The 20,084-nt window shown below is 48.6% G+C and overlaps 1 protein-coding gene across 4 annotated transcripts in view; it reads left to right on the top strand.

Moving 5' to 3' along the window:
• Positions 1–20,084, top strand: part of TP53BP1 (tumor protein p53 binding protein 1) — a 182,896-nt gene that overhangs the window by 117,674 nt on the left and 45,138 nt on the right. For all 4 annotated transcript variants that reach the window (XM_073568586.1, XM_073568582.1, XM_073568584.1 and 1 more), the window contains exon 17: positions 13,737–14,205. In XM_073568586.1, the coding sequence (XP_073424687.1) occupies positions 13,737–14,205 (469 nt within the window). The remainder of the gene's footprint in view (positions 1–13,736; positions 14,206–20,084) is intronic.

Below are 20,084 nucleotides of genomic sequence, written 5' to 3'. Positions count from 1 at the left end.
GTACTCTCACACAACTTAGAGTTTGATTCCGTACCTGGCCCTCTTACTGGGCAGGTATTGACGGAATCGCAGCCTTCCCTTGAAGTGAACCAAGGACTCATCCACGCAGATGTCCCTTTGGGGCACGTACACTTCAGCAAACTTTTTGTTGAAGTGTTCGATGACCGGCCGAACTTTAAACAGACGGTCAAAGTTGGGGTCATCTCGTGCGGGACACTGTGCATTATCAGTATAATGCAGAAACTTGTGGATGGCCTCAAAACGCGTCCGGGCCATGACCATTCGGAACACTGGAGTGTTGTATAAAATATCAGCACTCCAATATTGCCGAATTTCCGGCTTCTTCAGTATCCCCATATGAAGGACCAGGCCCCAAAACTGTGTCATTTCAACTGCGTCTACAGGAGACCAGTTTGAAAATGTTGAACGCGGGTTTTGCTCCAAAAATTGACGAGCGTACAAATTAGTTTGCTCCACCATGAGGTTAACAAAATCCTCAGAGAAAAAGACTTTGAAAAAGTCAATTTCTGTGAGGCCGGTGGTGTCAAACTTGATTGGCTCGTAATTTTCGGGGGGGCGAGGTCCATACGGGGAGCACTGGGTCAGCTGCGGGCATGGTGGGCGCTGCCTCATCTTCTGTCCTGGAGCGTCTGCGTGGCGGTTCCGCAGGACCCGAGGAGGAAGATGAGGAGGGGGAAGAGGAAGAAGAAGAGGATGAAGAATCCGAAAAATAAAGAAAAGTCGTATTGTCATCCAAATCGCTATCAGTGTCGGAGGCAAGTATAGCATATGCCTCCTCCATTGAATAGCGCTGTTGGGATGAATTTGATGACATTTTTGTGTAAATATGGTGCTTGGGTGTACACTTTATTGAAAACTGTATGTGTACGTGAGGGGGGGGGGGAGTGATTGGTGTAAACTTTCTGTAAAGAAAAAGCTGTGGAAAAAAGTGTAAAACAGCAGGCCCTAGCTGATAAGTGTCACTTATCAAAACTAGGCTGCTGGATGTGCGCACGGGGTGGCGCAAGGGGGGGGGGTGGAAAAAAAAGGAAAACTGCAGGCACAAACTCTGATAAGTGAACTGTGTCACTTATCCAAGTTTCGCAGCTGCGGGATGTGTGTACGGAGGGGCTAAGGAAAAAAAAGCGAGCTCGAGTGTTGATCGGTGAACTGCGTCACCAATCAACGCTCGGCGGCTGCGCGTGGAGGTGGCGCAAAACTGGGGTGGAGGGGGGTAAAAATAGGTGGAAGGGGGATGGGGGGATTGGGGTGGATGAAGAGAGATTGGGCAGGGATCAACAGTTAGGGTTGCAGTTAGGTGGCACAAAGGGGGGTGAAAAAAATGAAAAACGGCAGGCACAAGCTTGGATAAGTGACGTGTGTCACTTATCCAACTTTTGCGGCTGCGGGATGTGTGTACGGAAGTGGCGCAAAGGGGGCTAAGGAAAAAAAAGCGAGCTCGAGTGTTGATCGGTGAACTGCGTCACCGATCAACGCTCGGCGGCTGCGCACGGAGGTGGCGTAAAAGGGGGGTGAAGGGGGGTAAGAGGGGGGGTGGAGGGGGGATGGAGGGATGAAGATAGATTGGGGGGGTGAAGATAGATTGGGCAGGGGATCAGGGATCAATTAACACTTACAGTTGTAGTTTTCTTTCTTCTTTCTTCTGCAGGGATTGTGATGCTACAAGCTGTGGCACCACAATACCCAGCACAGGAGCTCTTGCTGCGTCTGACCTCTCTGCAGGAATCCTCAGCTAGAGTGAGGACCCCTGCAGACAGGTCAGAGGCAGGTCAGGGGCAGGTCACAGAGCGGTCACATCGCTGCTGTGCCCTGTCATTGGTGGGATCGAATGATTACATCGATCCCACCAATCCCTGATCTGCCTGGTGAACATGGCAACTGCCTAGAATCGGAGCTCAGAGCTCCGATTACTAGGCAGGTCATGCCCAGGTCACCAGCAGGGCACAGAGCGGTCACATGGTGACCGCCGCTGTGCCCTGTGGTTGGCGCGATCGCCGATCTAATCGATCGAGCCAGCCAACTCCTGGCCTGATATAGCACCGATCCTGGCCGGTACTGGCAGGGCACAGCGGCGATATAGCGCCGCTGTGCACTGCGATTGGCGCGATCGATCACATCGGCGATCACGCCAATCCGGGTGCTTTTTGCCAGGCACCGGCTCTAGGATCGAGTACATCAGTACTCGATCCCAGCCTAGGACATCATTGTTTCAGCCAAGCTGATTGGCTGAAACAATGAGAAACGCTGCGATTGGCTGTTCAGAATTGAACAGCCAATCACAGCGCTCTGAATGCCGGGGGGGCGGGATCGCAGCCCGGGATGCCGACGCCATCTTTTGTAAGGTGAGATGGCGTCGGAATTTTAATGCGATCACCGCGACTTTAGTCGCGGTATCGCATTAAAGGGCCCGACGTACTATCCCGTCCACGGTCATACGGGCCCGGGTACCGTGGACGGGATAGTACGTCGGATGTTAGGAAGGGGGTTTCCGGCCGTTTAGGCCCTTTCGTCCCTTCGCGTCATCAGAGAGATCTACCCAGCAAGATCGGCCTTCCGCCTCTAGGGAGCGAGAGCAGAAAAGACCATCTTACAAACCCGCTCCCCGCTGGAGATCTAGACGTCAATACCCCAGGTCGTCAGGTACCCGGTCCGGTAGGTTTGCCTCCAAGTGACGGGTCACTCCCACCTGGAATTTCTTCCAGGGTGGGAGGCAGACTTACCTTTTTCATGGACGCCTGGCTGTCTGTTGTCGAGTTTGCGTCTCCGCCAAAGAGACGTTTTTTCCTGTCCCGACCTCCAAGACAGCGGTCTCACATTCCAGGATTCTTTCAAGCCGTCTCCTCTCTTCTTGCCGCCGGAGTGATCGTTCCGGTTCCCGTACACGAACGATTTTCAGGCTTCTATTCAAATCTCTTCGTTGTCCCAAAAAAGGACGGTTCTTTTCGGCCAATCCTGGACCTCAAATTGCTCAATCACCACGTAAAGATTCTGCACTTCAGAATGGAGTCTCTTCGGTCGGTGATAGCCTCAATGGAACACAAGGACATACGGGATGCCTACCTTCACATCCCTGTGTGTTTGCAACATCAGAAATACCTTCGTTTTGCGATTCAGGAAGACCATTACCAGTTCACGGCTCTTCCCTTCGGTCTGGCCTCCGCTTCCCGGGTTTTCACGAAGGTGATGGCGACAGTCATGGCCATCCTCCGCTCCAGGGGGATCCTCATCATCCCTTATCTGGACGACCTTTTGATCAAGGGATCGTCCCGGCAAGACTGTCTTCAGAGTCTTCAGATAGTCCTAGACACTCTTTGCCGTCTCGGTTGGATAATCAACAAAGAAAAGTCCATTTTGATCCCCCACCTAGCTCCTGACCTTCCTAGGCATGGAATTCAACACAAATCTAGCCCGTGTTTCTTCCGAAGGAGAAATTTGCAGCTCTTTCCAAGGGGATCCGACTTCTCAAGCGGCCAACCCCCATTCCCCTTCGGTCCTGCATGAAGGTTCTGGGGAAGATGGTAGCTTCCATGGAAGCGGTGCCCTTTGAACAATTTCATCTTCATCCCCTTCAGTTGGCTCTTCTTTCGGCCTGGGACAAGACCTCGCTGTCCTTGGACCGTCCCATTCTCCTTCCCCTCAGAGTGAGACAATCCCTGACTTGGTGGGCAAGGCCAGAGTCAGTTCTTCAAGGGAGGTCCTTTCTTCCGCTTCAATGGCAAGTCATCACCACCGATGCCAGCCTTCTAGGGTGGGGAGCGGTGTTCCATCTAAAAACGTCTCAAGGCCGGTGGAACCCACAGGAGGCTCTTCTCCCCATCAATCTTCTGGAGATCAGAGCAATCTTCCTGGCTCCTCTTCACTGGCAGCCTCTCCTCCTCGGCAAGCCGGTCCGCATTCAGTCTGACAACGCCACGGCTGTGGCATACATAAACCACTGAGGGGGCACGCGCAGCAAGCAAGTAATGGCGGAAGTAGCCAAGATACTGCGCTGGGCAGAACGTCACGTTCCTGTGATCTCCGCTGTTTACATTCCAGGGGTGGAAAATTGGGCGGGTGACTTTCTTAGTCGTCAAGGTCTAGCATCAGGTGAATGGGCCCTTCACCCCTCAGTCTTCCATCAGATATGCCAGCGCTGGGACACCCCAGATGTCGATCTCATGGCATCTCGGATGAACCACAATGTTCCGCGCTTCGTAGCCAGGTCCAGGGACCCTCTAGCCGTCGCTTACGACGCCCTGGTAATTCCGTGTTCCCAGTTCCGAGTCCTTCCTTATCTATTTCCGACTCTTGCCTTGATCCCTCGAGTGGTCAAAAAGATAAAATCGGAAGGCGTACCAGTGATTCTGGTGGCCCCAGACTGGCCAAGACGCCCTTGGTACACGGAGCTGGTGAACATGCTCGCGGACGTTACCTGGAGGCTTCCAGACCGTCCGGATCTTCTCTCGCAAGATCCCCTTTACCACGAGAATTCTCAGTCTCTGAATTTAACGGCATGGCCATTGAGGCCGCGATCCTGAGAGAATCAGGTTTGTCCGACCAGGTGATTCAGACTATGATCAAAGCCAGAAAATCGGCCTCTTCCCGCATTTACCATAGGTGCTGGAAGGCCTTTCTTTATCGCCTTATTGGGGGACACAGATGACCATGGGGTGTATGCTGCTGCTGCTAGGAGGCTGACACTATGCAAAACAAGAAACTTATCTCCTCCCCGGCAGTATACACCCACCGACAGGCACCAAGTACCTCAGTTTGTGCTTAGTGTCTGTAGGAGGCGGACCGGGATCTCCCCAGATCCGCATTTAATCCTTTTCTTTTCAGGTTTTAGTTGTGTTTTTTAATGATTTCCCCTTTCTTTTCCAGATACAGCATCAGGAAACGGGATGTGAGTTCATCCTGCTTTTCCTATTAATGTGGCTGAGCGAGCAATGTGGTATTGCCCACATCGCAACTCTCAGGCCCGCAGGCAGGACCTTTCCCTATCACCTTCGGGTGCTAGGGTCCATGGATAGGTGTCCGGTCCTTGCCGATTCCCCTCCTCATCCCTCTCCCAGGACAGGGCTGAGAGGAAGACGGCGGTCGCCAGCGGTGACGTTTCCCCTGACACGGGGATTGGAGCAGTCTTCTGCACCATACGGCTGGTGCGGGTACTGAGGATCGCCTCTCCCAGCGGCTTGCGCTCTATCGTGGGCCCCTGTGGTCAGCCTCTTCAGGGACATCAGGTAAGCTTGTCTGAATGTTCCCTGCGCTCACAGACCAATCAAGGACCACATTCAGCAATCACGTACGGCAGAGTACCTCTTCTCCTGTTTGAATTCCCCGCTCTTTTGACCCAGCGCTCTGACAGGCGCGCGTCCCTCCTGTCGCGAGGGGGGGGGGGTCCGTGGGGGGGGCGCTTCCTCTGTCAGCACTCCCGGTCCTCAGTATTCAGCCCACAGGGAGCCCGGGCGCGCCGACGCTAGTGAAAGCTGAGGGAGCGCTTTCATTTTCAAAAGCGGTCCTCCCTCTCCCTGCGCGCGCTTTCTTTGCGCGCTTCTACAGCCTATCTCAGGGCTGCTTTCATTTCAGCCCTGTCAGTGTCTTTAACCGCCCCCCTCCCTACTGGGGTCTCAGCCAATCGCGCGGTGCTGTGGCTTAGCTCCGCCCACCGCCAGCGTTCCTTCCTGAATTGCCGAGCTTCTTCCTCCTTCTCTCCGGACCTTGCCTGGGGGACACATCGCTAGTTTCTTCTGAACCTCGGTAGGCTAGACGCTGACTATCCCTGACGCCTAACTTAGCTTTCCCCCCGCAGTTTTCCTCAGGTAGTGTTTTCTACCACTGAGACTTATGCCCAACCCTGCAAGGGCCTTCTGCTCCAGACCCACCGCTACTCACTACGCCTGCGCGCACTGCAATAAGAAGTGGGCTTCAGGTCAGTCGTCTCCCCTCTGCCCGTCCTGCAGCCCTTCCACCATGTCTGCCCCTCAGGAGCACTCCGAACCCCGGGCGGAGACCACCCCACCCCCTGAATGGGCCGTGGCGATGTCTCAGTCAGTTTCTGAGCTGACAAAGGTGTCTCAATCGCTGGTCCAGGTCTTAGAGCGGTTACCTCAGTTATCTGCAGTCACCTGTGCACCGACCGCCTCTCATAGTGAGTCGACAGCACCGGACCGTGGCCCTCAGACGGACAGACCAGGTAGGGACTCTAGGAAGCGGGACCTGTCTGGCTCTTCTTCCGGTTCGCAGGGTCCCTCCTCTTCTCTCAGGCTACGCTCCTCGTCTCCCTCATCGGCAGACGATCCTGGGTCAGACGAGGATTCACAATCTGGATCAGACTCAGAGGCGGACGACATAGCTAGAACTCGGGAGATGGTAGATAGTCTCATATCGGCTATATACCAAACACTCAAGATAAAGAAGGATAAGGCCCCCCCTCAGGAATGCTCTGTTTCCCTTAAGAAGGCGAGGCCTCCATCTCGAACCTTTCCTAATAAGGATTTCGACACTTCCTTAGCCAATCACTGGCAACATCCTGAGAAACGTTTCTCAGGCCGCAAGTACTTAGATGTACTTTATCCCTTCGATGCGGATCTAGTCACGAAATGGACCAAAGCTCCCGAGGTAGATCCACCAGTTTCTCGTATTTCCTCTAAGACGGTGCTTTCCCTTCCGGACGGAGCTTCTCTTAAGGACCCATCAGACAGGCAAATAGAGTCGTTGGCTAAGTCTATCTTTGAGGCATCCGGTGCATCCCTCTGCCCTATCTTCGCATCCGCTTGGGTGGCGAAAGCCATTTCGGCTTGGGCGAAAATTCTGCGCAGGGGCATTTCAGCGGCAGCTCCTCAGGACGAGCTGGCAGATTTAGCAGACCAAATTAATCACGCAGGCAAGTACCTTCTGGCCGCCTACTTGGACGCGGCAGGGTGCGTAGCTAGAGCTAACAGCAACATTGTGGCTGTACGCCGCATTCTTTGGTTGAAGTCTTGGAATGCGGATACCACCTCAAAGAAGTCGCTCACCAACCTGGCATTTCACGGCACTAGGCTCTTTGGCGCCAAGCTGGATCAGATAATCTCGGATGCCACTGGTGGAAAGAGCACTTCCCTTCCCCAGTCCCGCCCTAAGAGGTTCTTTAACAAGAAGGTTTCTCGGCCTTTTAGGTCCTTTCGCCCCTTCTCTCCCACAGACGGTTCATCCCAGCAGGACCGGAACACTGCTTCCAATGACCGGAGAAAGCCATCGTATAAGCCGGCCCCTCGCTGGAGAGCCAGGGGTCAGCCTTCCAGGTCCTCAGGCTCTCGATCCGGAAGGTTTTCATCTAAGTGACGGGTCACCCCCACCTGGAAAGCTTTCCAGGGTGGGAGGCAGACTTTCCTTTTTCAAGGACGCGTGGCTATCCGTTGACGACGACGTCAGGTCAGGGAAATCATCACATCCGGATACAAAATTGAGTTTTCTTCCCTCCCAAACAGTCGTTTCTGTCTGTCTCGAACCCCAAAACAGCGATCACAGGTTCCAGGGTTCCTTCAGGCCGTCTCCTCTCTCCTTTCCGCCGGGGTCATCGTTCCCGTTCCTACAAACGAGCGGTTTTTAGGGTTCTACTCGAATCTCTTTAGTCCCGAAAAAGGACTGCTCCCTTCGCCCAATTTTGGACCTCAAGCTGCTCAATCGCCACGTGAAGATCCGCCACTTCAAGATGGAGTTTCTGCGTTCGGTAATAGCCTCGATGGAGCCCGGAGAGTTTCTCTGCTCGGTGGACATACAGGATGCCTACCTCCACATCTCCATTTCTCGGCGGCATCAGAGATACCTCCGCTTTGCAATTCAGAACAATCATTATCAGTTCGCAGCCCTTCCCTTCGGCCTAGCCTCCGCCCCTCGTGTCTTCACGAAGGTGATGGCAACAGTCATGGCCATCCTTCGATCCAGAGGGATTCTTATCATCCCTTACCTGGACGATCTCCTGATCAAGGGCTCGTCCCGCCAAGACTGTCTTCACATAACCTTGGATGCCCTCAGACGCCTGGGATGGATAGTCAACAAGGACAAGTCCACTCTGTGCCCTACCCAGCGTCTGACCTTTTTGGGCATGGAGTTCGATACGAATCTAGCCCGAGTCTTCCTACCGAGAGACAAGTTTTCAACCCTTCGCAAGGGGATCCAGTCCCTTCGGCGCTCGAGGATCATGTCCCTTCGGTCCTGCATGAGAGTCCTGGGGAAGATGATAGCCTCTATGGAAGCAGTGCCATTTGCACAATTACACTCTCGCCCTCTCCAACTGTTCCTCCTGTCAGTCTGGGACAAGACCTCGTTTTCTCTGGATCGCCCCATTCTTCTTCCGCTCAGAGTCAAACAATCGCTGACTTGGTGGACGTTGTCGGCGTCAGTTTTCCACGGAAGATCCTTTCTCCCGCCTCGGTGGCAGGTCATCACCACCGATGCCAGTCTCCTAGGATGGGGGGCGGTCTACGATCAGAGAACGGCCCAAGGGCGTTGGAACCCCCAGGAGACTCTTCTGCCCATCAACCTTCTGGAGATCAGGGCAATCTTCCTCGCTCTCCTTCGTTGGCAGCATCTTCTCGTAGGCAAACCGGTCCGCATTCAGTCGGACAACGCCACGGCCGTGGCATACATAAACCACCAGGGCGGTACTCGCAGCAGGCAGGTGATGTCAGAAGTGGCAAGGATTCTCCGCTGGGCAGAGCGTCATGTGCCGGCAATTTCCGCCGTTCACATTCCAGGGGTGGAAAACTGGGCAGCCGACTTCTTGAGTCGCCAAGGTCTAGCGACAGGCGAATGGTCCCTTCATCCCACAGTCTTCAGTCAGATATGCCAGCGCTGGGGCACCCCGGACGTCGATCTCATGGCCTCTCGGATGAACAACAAGGTTCCTCCCTTTGTAGCCAGGTCCAGGGATCCATTAGCCGTCGGTTACGACGCCCTAGTAATTCCGTGGTCCCAGTTCCACCTACCTTACCTGTTTCCTCCGCTTGCCCTGATCCCAAGAGTGGTCAAAAAGATAAAGTCAGAGGGCATCCCGGTCATCTTAGTGGCTCCAGACTGGCCGAGACGCCCTTGGTACGCGGAGCTGGTGAACATGCTCACGGACGTCCCCTGGAGGCTTCCAGACCGTCCAGATCTTCTCTCGCAAGGCCCCCTTTACCACCAGAGTTCTCAGTCTCTGAGTTTAATGGCATGGCCGTTGAGGCCACGATTCTGAAGGAATCAGGGTTTTCCAACCGGGTTATTCAGACCTTGATTAAGGCTCGGAAGCCGGCTTCCTCCCGCATTTACCATAGGTACTGGAAGGCCTTTTTTCGTTGGTGTGACGAAAACTATGTTTTTCCACTATCATTCTCAATTCCTCCCATTCTTGGTTTCCTCCAATCCGGCTTGGATGCGGGCCTATCCCTCAGTACTCTCAAAGGCCAGGTATCTGCCCTAGCAATCTTCTTCCAGACGGATCTAGCTTCCTTACCGCAAGTGAAGACTTTTCTCCAAGGAGTTGCCCATGTGGCTCCTCCTCATCGTTCTCCGATAGATCCATGGGATCTCAATCTTGTTCTTGGCGCTCTCCAGAATGCGCCGTTCGAGCCGATTCAGGATATCCCTCTGTCTTTTCTTTCATGGAAGGTGGCTTTTCTAATCGCCATTACATCCATCAGGAGAGTTTCTGAGCTGACAGCCTTATCCTGTCGTTCTCCTTACCTTATCCTCCACCAAGATAAGGTTGTTCTCAGGCCAGTTCCTTCTTTCCTTCCGAAAGTGGTATCCCCCTTTCACATTAACGAGGATATCGTCCTTCCATCGTTTTGTCCTGCGCCTGCTCATCCTCTGGAAAAGTCGCTCCACAACCTGGATGTAGTGAGAGCCTTGCGTGTTTACCTTGCCAGGACCGCTTCCTTTCGCCAATCTGATTCCTTGCTGGTCATTTCTGAGGGTCGCCGGAAAGGTCTTCTGGCTTCCAAATCCACAATTGGTCGTTGGATTCGGTCTACCATCCTGGAAGCCTACCGTCTTCAGGAGAAACGGCCCCCTCCGGGGGTGAAAGCCCTCTCCACCCGGGCTGTAGGGGCTTCTTGGGCTGTGCGGCACCAGGCTTCAGCCTTACAACTCTGCAGGGCTGCGACCTGGTCGTCTTTGCACACCTTTGCGAGGTTCTACAGGGTTCGTACCCAGGCCTCCTCTGATGCAGCTCTTGGTAGGAAGGTTCTGCAGGCGGCGGTGACGCATCGACCGACCTAAGCCCTTCCTTATTTCGTTCCTTTATTGCTGTTCCCACCCTCGGGACTGCTTTGGAACGTCCCATGGTCATCTATGTCCCCCAATAAGGCGATAAAGAAAGAGGGATTTTGGGTTCTTACCGTAAAATCTCTTTCTTGGAGCCTTCATTGGGGGACACAGCACCCTCCCTGTTTTAGTACCACCGTGTTGGGTCTGAGAGTCCCTTGTTGAGGTGGTACATACAGTATGTTTATGGTTTTGGTTGCTTCTCCTACTGCTTTTTTCACCAACTGAGGTACTTGGTGCCTGTCGGTGGGTGTATACTGCCGGGGAGGAGCTAAGTTTCTTGTTTTGCATAGTGTCAGCCTCCTAGCAGCAGCAGCATACACCCCATGGTCATCTGTATCCCCCAATGAAGGCTCCAAGAAAGAGATTTTACGGTAAGAACCCAAAATCCCTCTTTTTCTGTTGGTGCGACGGTAAAAAAGTCTTTCCTATGTCCTTTTCCATTCCATCTATTCTGGGGTTCCTCCAGTCTGGTTTAGATGCGGGTCTGTCCCTCAGTACCCTCAAGGGCTAGGTCTCCGCCCTGTCTATCCTCTTTCAAAGAGAGCTGGCGGCTTTACAGCAGGTTAAGACTTTTCTCCAAGGGGTCGCCCATGTGGCTCCTCCGCATCATTCGCCGATAGATCCGTGGGATCTCAGTCTCGTCCTTAGCGCTCTCCAAAAGGCGCCGTTTGAGCCTATCCAGGACATTCCTTTATCCCTTCTCTCGTGGAAGGTAACTTTCTTGATTGCCATTACATCCTTTCTCCCAAAGGTCGTATCCTCTTTCCAGATCAATGAGGATATCGTTCTTCCATCTTTTTGCCCGGCTCCGTCTCACCCCATTGAGAAGTCCCTCCACAAACTAGATGTAGTCAGAGCCTTGCGTGTTTATCTCGCCAGGACTGCTTTTTTTCGTCAATCCGATTCCTTGCTAGTCATCTCTGAAGGTCGCCGGAAAGGGTTTCCGGCGTCCAAATCCACGATAGCTCGCTGGATTCGTTCTACTATTCTGGAAGCGTACCGACTTCAGGAAAAGCGGCCCCCTCTGGGAGTGAGAGCCCACTCCACCCGGGCTGTGGCAGCTTCGTGGGCTGTGCGTCACCAGGCTTTGGCTTTACAGATTTGCAGGGCCGCGACCTGGTCGTCCTTACACACTTTTGCGAGGTTCTACAGGGTTCATACCCAGGCCTCATCGGATGCAGTTTTTGGTAGAAAGGTTCTGCAGGCGGCGGTGGCACACCGGCCGACCTAAGCCCTTCTTGTTCGTTGTTCCTTATTGCTGTTCCCGCCCTTGGGGACTGCTTTGGAACGTCCCATGATATTCTGTGTCCCCCAATAAGGCGATAAAGAAAGAGGGATTTTTGGTTCTTACCGTAAAATCTTTCTTGGAGCCTTCATTGGGGGACACAGCACCCTCCCCTGTTTAAGTTGTACCGTGTTGGGCTTGTTGAGCCCCTTGTTGGGTTGTACATATGTTTAAAGTTCTGTTGCCTATCCTGCTTTTTCACCAACTGAGGTACTTGGTATCTGTCGGTGGGTGTATACTGCCGGGGAGGAGCCAATTTTCTTGTTTTTGCATAGTGTCAGCCTCCTAGCAGCAGCAGCAGCATACACCCATGGTATTCTGTGTCCCCCAATGAAGGCTCCAAGAAAGAGATTTTACGGTAAGAACCAAAAATCCCTCTTTTTTATTGGTGAACAAACACCCTCTTCCTATTCGGATGTCATTTCCTACTCCCAATCGACATGTAAGTCCGTAGGTGAATGCTAATAAATGAGATAAACCCCAACCTCTGAAAGCAGAGAACAAACATTACATAGTATAGTTACAGTTAATCATATACAGTGTAGGTGCAGCATGTCATGAGAACATTTTAATAATGTTTTGTCTTAATCATGCCATAGGTCTAAATCATGTAGATATCTCATCAAGGTTTAAACCTATGACCTGATTAAATTATTATTATTTTTTTTTTTTTTTGCTTTTTAATCGTGAACAATCTTTATTCTCCGACACCTATGAATAAGGAAACTCAGTTCTGAAATTCATCAGATGTTTATATATCTGTGTATACTTTTTGAAGAAATAAAGAATATACTTTTATAAAGAAGACGGAGTGCCATTTTTTCTAAAGGTTTGATCCTTGCTACTTCGCTCCATTTATCAGGCACCTGAGGATGAAGAGTTGCAGGTGTGGTGAGCTGTTTTCTTACTACTATCTCTGTGTCACAAGACAGCAGAAACTCTGATATCCTAATATCGGATATAAAGTTGTCATTTGCAAGGAACTACTTCCCAACTGAACATTGTAGCACTGGAGAAAACCTGGGTCATGGAAACCTGGTGCTGTGAATATGTAATTATATACTTTCATTGTTTTCTGCATGCCGTTGTGGCGTTAAACAAAACTCCAATCTGGAGGCACAGATTATGTGCTTGAAAATGACAGAGATGAACACATTGTTGAGAAGTTGCCTCAAGATGTTAAGCGGAGCCTGGGACCATTCCTGGCAGCTTGAATTACAGCCCAGCTGCCATGTATATTATTCCCTCCAACACCAGAACCGATACTTTGAAGATCCTCCCAGCACTGCTACATGTGATGGGTCTCTCCCTCATGTCTACATAGGGAGAGACCTGTCAATCAGCTGCAGCACAGTTGTACTAGTCTGGTCCCGACTGGATCTTCTAAGTATATGTTCTCTGAAACAATTGCACCGCGTTAGGAATTTTTCCCCCCCTATTTTCAGTAACTTTAAATGGTAAAAAGAATAGTGTTATTCAAAAGCACCAGAAAAATAGCAGTTGTATGCCTTCTTGGAAGAAGGGGAGGAAAAAAATAATTGCCCCAGCATTAATTCGCCATTAATATACAGAGCATAATGTGCAAGGGCAACATTGAAAAAGATGCCTTGTATATTGATGAAGATGATCATGGATGCTGTGAACGCTTTATTTCCCTAGGATTGCACATATGGAATTGAAGACTTTTTTTTATTTTTCATGTGCATCTGATGCTAGATTGTGCTGTCGTACGTCTGATTGAATTTTTGTTTCTCAAATCAGTATTTCTAGTGCTATCATTGAACTCACACTTGCATTCTCATATTCCTTAGATGTGTGCGGTCTTTGTTTTGTTTTTGTATTTTTGCTTTGTATTTTTGCTGCCTGCCTTCAATTGTCCATCAGCCAAATTAGCTATTGGGCTTAAAATTGCCACTTTTGTCCTACTCCTGGCCGCACCACCATCCAAATGTGTGCACATAACTGCCTGTAGAGTTTGATAAATGATCTGGTGTCCGTATTACTTGTCCGTCAAAGATGTTAAAAACCAAGAGATGCTTTGACTTTTAGTTCAATAATGACAATGGCACAGAAGAAAGTAACTAGATACTACTCCTACTTGCATTTCATGTAGATCATATAACTGATGAATTGCTAATATTCCACATTGTGCTGTTTGCAGAGGAAGTCCATTCCAGTTCTCCAGCAAAGAAAATGAGGAAACATCTCTTGCTTCACAAAACTTGAAAGAAATCTGCAGTGATCAGGTCCCGGATGATCACTCTGTACCAGAAAGTTCTGCCAAAGACTTCTCTGGTGATCAGGAGGAGGCCATGGAAACAGAGCATATTCTGGAAGAAAATCAACAATGCCCTGGAAAAGAGGCTCCATCTGCTCCACCTTCTGTCCAACCACTGGAGGCAGAGGATCATTTATCTTTAGGTTTTAGACACAAAGAAGTTCAGACTGTGAATGTAGTAGAACCTCAAGCTGTAGTTGTATCTTCTTCAACCCAGACAGACGCTGTGTCTAGCCCAGCAGCAAACGTTGGTGAAGGGTCTGGTCTACAAAATCAAAAAGAAGTAGCTCAAAATGAAAAATCAGAAGCCACACAAAAACAGGGAGATGACACAGAGTCTGTGCACAGTCAGGTAATATTTGCTGCACTATTCTGCATGGGGAAAAATGTTTTATTACCTTTTGTCTGGTGTAGTGATTTTTTTTTTTGAGTAGTATGGCTTTTTTTTCTTCAAATAGATTGCCTGGATGAGCAGATCCACTAGAGCGAGAGCCACCTCAGTCTGGCAAGATAATGCCGCTAAATGCCCTAATAAATCAAACAAAAAGGTGTTGTCTTCTTACCAGGGGCTCAGTTTTTTTTTGTTTTGTTTTATTTTTGCTTTTCTCTGAGTTCTGTTGAACATAGCCTTTGTCACTTCACCATACAGTGGATATAAAACATCCACACAGTACTGTTAAATCGTCACGATTTTATCAAGTAAAAAAAAAATCATACCAAGAAGAAATAGTTCAGATTTTCTCCTACACCTCATTGGGGGACACACAGAGTGAGACTTACTGTGTCCCCCAATGATTGGCTCGGGGAAAAGGATTTTCCGGTGAGTACACAAAAATCCCTATTTTTTCCACCTTTTTAAATAACTATGATCTATTCAATTAAATTAAACTGAAATCTTATTGAATGAAGAAAAAAACTTAAAATAATGAAGTTGAATAAATATCCACACCTTCAACCAAATACTTCTATTGAAGTACCCTTTGAATTTATGACAGCACTCAGTCTTTTTTGGTAGAAGTCTATCAACATGGCACATCTAGAATTGACAATCTTTGCCCACTCTTCTTTGCAGTAGCTCTCCAAATCTGTCAAATTAGGAGGACATCTCCTGTTTACAGCCCCCTTTAGGTCAATCTACAGATTTTCAATTGATTTCAGATCTGGGTTCTGGCTTGGCTATTCCAAAACTCAACATTCTTCTATTGAAGCCATTCTTTTGTTGATTTGGAGGTATGCTTAGGATTAATGTTCTGAAAGGTGAAATTAATCTTAAATTTTTTAGCAAAGGCCTGAAGGTTTTCATGAAAAATTGACTGATATTTGGAACTTTTCATAATTCCCTACAACCTGACTAAAGCCCCATTTACAGCTGCCAGTACAATCCAAAATCATGCTGTCTCCATCATGTTTCACTGTGGATATGGTGTTCTTTCAGTGATGTCCACTGTTGGCTATGTGACAAGCGTAACCTTTTCGGGGTATGGGTAAAAAATTCATCCTTTGTCTTATCAGACCACAACAAGTGTTCCTACATGCTTTTGACAGATTTGAGGTAGGTTTTGGCAAAATATGGCTGCACTTCGATGTTTTCTTTTGTAAGAAAATGCTTCCATCTTGCCCCCTGCCCCACAGACAAGACATATGAAGAAAGTGAGTGATTGTTGTCAAATGCAGTACACAAACCAGCACTTGCCAGAAATTCCTGCAGCTCTTTCAATGTTGTAGGACTCTTGGCAGCCTCCCAGATCAATTTTCTTGTCTAATATCATTAACTTTTGAGGGAGTTCCAGTTTTTTGTGCCAAATTTAAGCCTCATCTTGATGACTGTCTTCGCACTATTCCATGGTGTGTTTAATTTCTTGCAAGTTGTATTTGTACCCTTCGCCTGATAACTTTCAACAATTGCATCCCTTTGCTATGGCAGCTGGTTATGGATCATGGATATTGCTGTAAAATGCAGCTAAGAAAATGTCAGAGAAATCCTACTAGAAAAGCTAAACATTACATGGTGTTAATCAGAATCACTTTAAATGATGGCAGCTGTGTACTGACTACTATGTAACAACAGTTTATATGTGATTATAAACAATAATAATAAATTTTATTTCAATAGCGCCGACATATTCTGCAGCACTTTACATTTCAGAGGGGATTTGTACAGACAATAGACATTACAGCATAAAAATAATCACATAGATTATAACAAATACCAAGAGGAATGAGGGCCCTGCTCGCAAGCTTACAGTCTTTGAGGAAAGAGGTAGACACGAAAGGTGGGGTGGTAACAGTTGCCCTGATTGTTTGGACCAGCCATAATGTTAAGTGTGTAACAGTACAGACACAGAGGGCTAATGGATGCATAAAGCATGTGGGAACATGATGCGGGGAACCTGGTTATGGTAAATCTTTTGGCTGTGCCACACAGGGTAGATTAGGTTAATGTGTTGAAGCGATAGGCCAGTCTGAATAAATGCGTTTTCAGGGCACGCTTAAAATTGTGGGGATTGGGGACTAATCGTATTGACCTGGGAAGTGCATTCCAAAGAATTGGCACAGCACGTGTAAAGTCTTGGAGACGGGAGTGGGAGGTTCTGATTGAGGATGCTAACCTCAGGTCAGCAGCAGAACGGAGGGCGCTGGTAGGGTGGTATACTGAAACAAGGGAGGAGGTGTAGGGTGGTGCTGAGCCATGGAGGGCTTTGTGGGTGAGGGTAATAAGTTTATACTGAATTCTGGAGTGGATGGGTAGCCAGTGTAATGACTGGCACAAGGTAGAGGCATCGGTGTAACGATTGGTGAGGAATATGATCCTGGCTGCAGCATTCAAGACAGATTGGAGAGGGGAGAGTTTGGTAAGAGGGAGACCGATTAGAAGAGAGTTACAATAGTCGAGACGAGAATGAATAAAAGAAACAGTAAGAGTTTTTGCAGAGTCAAAAGTAAGAAAAGGTCGAATTCTAGAAATGTTTTTGAGGTGCAGATGACAAGAGCGAGCCAGTGATCGAATGTGGGGGGCAAAGGAAAGCTCTGAGTCAAGTATGACCCCAAGACAGCGGGCATGTTGCTGGGGAGTAATGGTGGAACCACACACAGAAATGGCAATGTCGGGTATTGGTACATTTGTAGAGGGAGGAAACACAAGGAATTCAGTCTTTGACAGATTCAGTTTCAGATATAGTGAGGACATGATGTTAGGCACAGCGTTTAGACAATCGCCGGTGTTTTCTAGAAAGGCTGGCGTGATGTCAGGAGAAGAAGCGTTTAATTGGGTGTCATCAGCATAGAGATGGTACTGGAAACCAAATCTACTGATTGTTTGACCAATAGGGGCAGTGTACAAGGAGAAGAGGAGGGGGCCTAGAACCGATCCTTGAGGAACCCCAACAGTAACGGGAAGGTGAGAGGAGGAGGAACCGGCAAAAGTTGCAGTAAAGGAGCGGTCAGAGAGATAGGAGGAGAACCAGGAGAGAACGGTGTCCTTGAGGCCAATGGAACGGAGCATAGTGAGGAGGAGCTGTTGATCCACAGTGTCGAATGCTGCAGAGAGATCCAAGAGAATTAGCATGGAGTAATGACCATTTGATTTAGCTGTTAGTAGATCATTAGAGAATTCAGTGAGGGCAGTTTCAGTAGAGTGTAAAGAGCAGAAACTGGATTGGAGAGGGTCGAGAAGAGAGTTATCAAAGAGATGGCGGATAAGACGGGAGTGGACCAGGCGTTCCAGGAGTTTAGAGATGAAGGGAAGATTAGAGACAGGTCTATAGTTAGCGGCACAGTTTTGGTCGAGAGAGATGGTTTTTTTAAGTAGTGGATGTATGATGGCATGCTTAAATGAGGAGGGAAAGATACCAGAAGAGAGAGAGAGGTTAAATATTTTTGTTAGGTGAGGGTTGACAGCAGGGGAAAGGGACTGGAGGAGATGTGACAGAAATGGGTCACTGGTGCAAGTGGTTGGGCGAGAAGATGCAAGGAGCCTGCTTACTTGTTCTTCTGTGACTGGTTCAAAATCAGAGTGAGCTAGATGCAGTGAGGGAGGGAGGACAGTGCATGGTATGAGGTGATTGGGAGATAATTTCCTGTCGAATCTGGTCAATTTTTTCTTTGAAGTAATTGGCCAGATCGTCAGCTCGGAGCTCCGTGGTTGGGGCCTGTACTCTTGGGTTGAGTAGAGAATGAAAAGTGTCAAAGAGATGTTTCGGGTTATTGGACAGTGAGGTGATGAGGGTGTTGAAATAGGTTTGTTTGGAGAGGTGAAGGGCAGTGTTGTATATTCTAAGCATAAACTTATAATGGATGAAATCTTTGTGTAGATTGGGTTTTCTCCACAGACGTTCGGCACACCTGGAGCACCGCTGCAGGAAACGTGTTTGCAGGGTGTGCCAGGGTTGTCGCCGTCTGTGTTGTGGTGTTCTATTTATAGGGGGTGCAAATTCATCCAGGGCACTTTGAAGTGTTTCTGCATTGAAGCATTACATTGAATCAGGACATGAGAGGGAGGAGATAGGGGCCAATGAAGACTGCAAGTTCTTCATAAGTTTCTGGGTGTTAATGGCCTGTATGTTTCTATAAATATGGACAGTGGGGGTGACCTGAGCAGCCTGGCAGTTCTTGATAGAGAATGAAAGAAGATTGTGGTCAGAGAGCGGGAGAGGGGAGTTTGCAAAATCATCCACTGTACAAAGCCGAGAGAAGACCAAGTCGAGGGAGTTTCAGTCTTCATGCGTTGGAGAATTAGTAAGCTGCGAAAGGCCAGACGAGAAGGTTAGAGATAAAAGGTGAGTAGCAGATGGGGAAAGGGGAAGAGCAATGGGGATGTTGAAATCTCCCATGATGAGGGTAGGGATGTGATTAGCTAATTCTAAACATAATCCCATCCCCAATTATAAGAAGTTGTTCACACTTATACAATTACATTTTTTTTAGGATTATTTTTATTTTCTCCCTTCAACATGATTTCAGATTTGTATGGAGAACATTAAAGGTGGAAAAAGTTCAGAAATAATTCTTCTTGGTATGATTTATTTTTCTACATGACAGAAACATGGTGTTTTAATAGGGGTGTGTAGACTTTTTTTTTTCTTTTAACCTTTTCATATGCACTACTCCATTAATGGAAATATGGAAATCTCTTCTGACTTAGCCAACCATGCACTTTTATACACACACAAAAAGTAATGGATATTTGGCTTTCAGCCAAATTTCAGGATGAACCTAAAATGCACTCTAACCTTTTCAGGTGAACTTAATGTGACCTTCTCTAAACTTTTCAATACTAATGTTCAACTGTTCAATATTTCAGTACTTTTTGCACAACTTGCTGTTCTCTAACAAGGAGTATAATGGCAAAATTTGCAACAGTTGTTTGATCCATGAATCAGCCAATAAATTTCAGGGTTGAATTAGAATTGGTGTTTAAACAGTCCTCCACATCATGCTGTTCACATTTTGACATCATGAGATCAAGACTGCACCTAAGAACTGAACTACCGTACAGCAGGATGTTCTCAGATGGAAGTGGCCACTGAGCTTAGAGTACCATCAGCAGGTTGCTATTGAGAGAGACTGGAATAGTCACAGAAAGGCGGAGAAATGGAAGTCCTTATCCCACATTGGTGACTGCTTCATTGTGAACAGTGCCCCTTGTAGCTGGATGATGAATGCCTCATAACTCCACGCTCATTTAAGTGAGGTGAGAGACACCCAAGTGTCACGTCAAAACATTCGAAACAGATAACATTAGCATCGTCTGTGTTCTAGATGACCTGCAAGGACACCTGACCACACCACTAGGTACAGGCGTCATTGTCTTGCCTGGGCCAGGGAGTATCTACACTGGATGAGGGACCAGTGGGCCTCAGTGCTATTCACTGATGAAAGTTGATTCACACTGAGAAGAAATGATGGCCTCCAACAGTGTTGGAGACATCAAGGAGAGCGCTATGCATCAGCCACTGTTGTCACCAGATGAGCCTTTGGTAGTGTTATAATGTGGACAGGTGTGTCTAGTCAATACCGAACTGCCCTACACTTTGTGAATTGTACAGTGACAAGCCCCTGCTACTTGAATAGGCCAAATTTCATCTTCATGGACGACAATTCTCCAGCTTATCACATCATTAGGGAACGGCTGCTGGATACTGGGGTGCCTCAAATGCACTATCTTCAGACATGAATCCCATAGAAAACCAATGGGATCAGCTGAGTCGCCATGTAGAGGGTCGTACCTCTGTA

This window comes from Dendrobates tinctorius, unplaced genomic scaffold (assembly GCF_039654945.1).
Source record: "Dendrobates tinctorius isolate UK_male_01 unplaced genomic scaffold, ASM3965494v1 ptg000022l, whole genome shotgun sequence".
Lineage (NCBI taxonomy): Eukaryota > Metazoa > Chordata > Amphibia > Anura > Dendrobatidae > Dendrobates > Dendrobates tinctorius.
The sequence above is the reverse complement of the archived record's forward strand: the minus strand, read 5'-3'. Positions and strand labels throughout refer to the sequence as shown.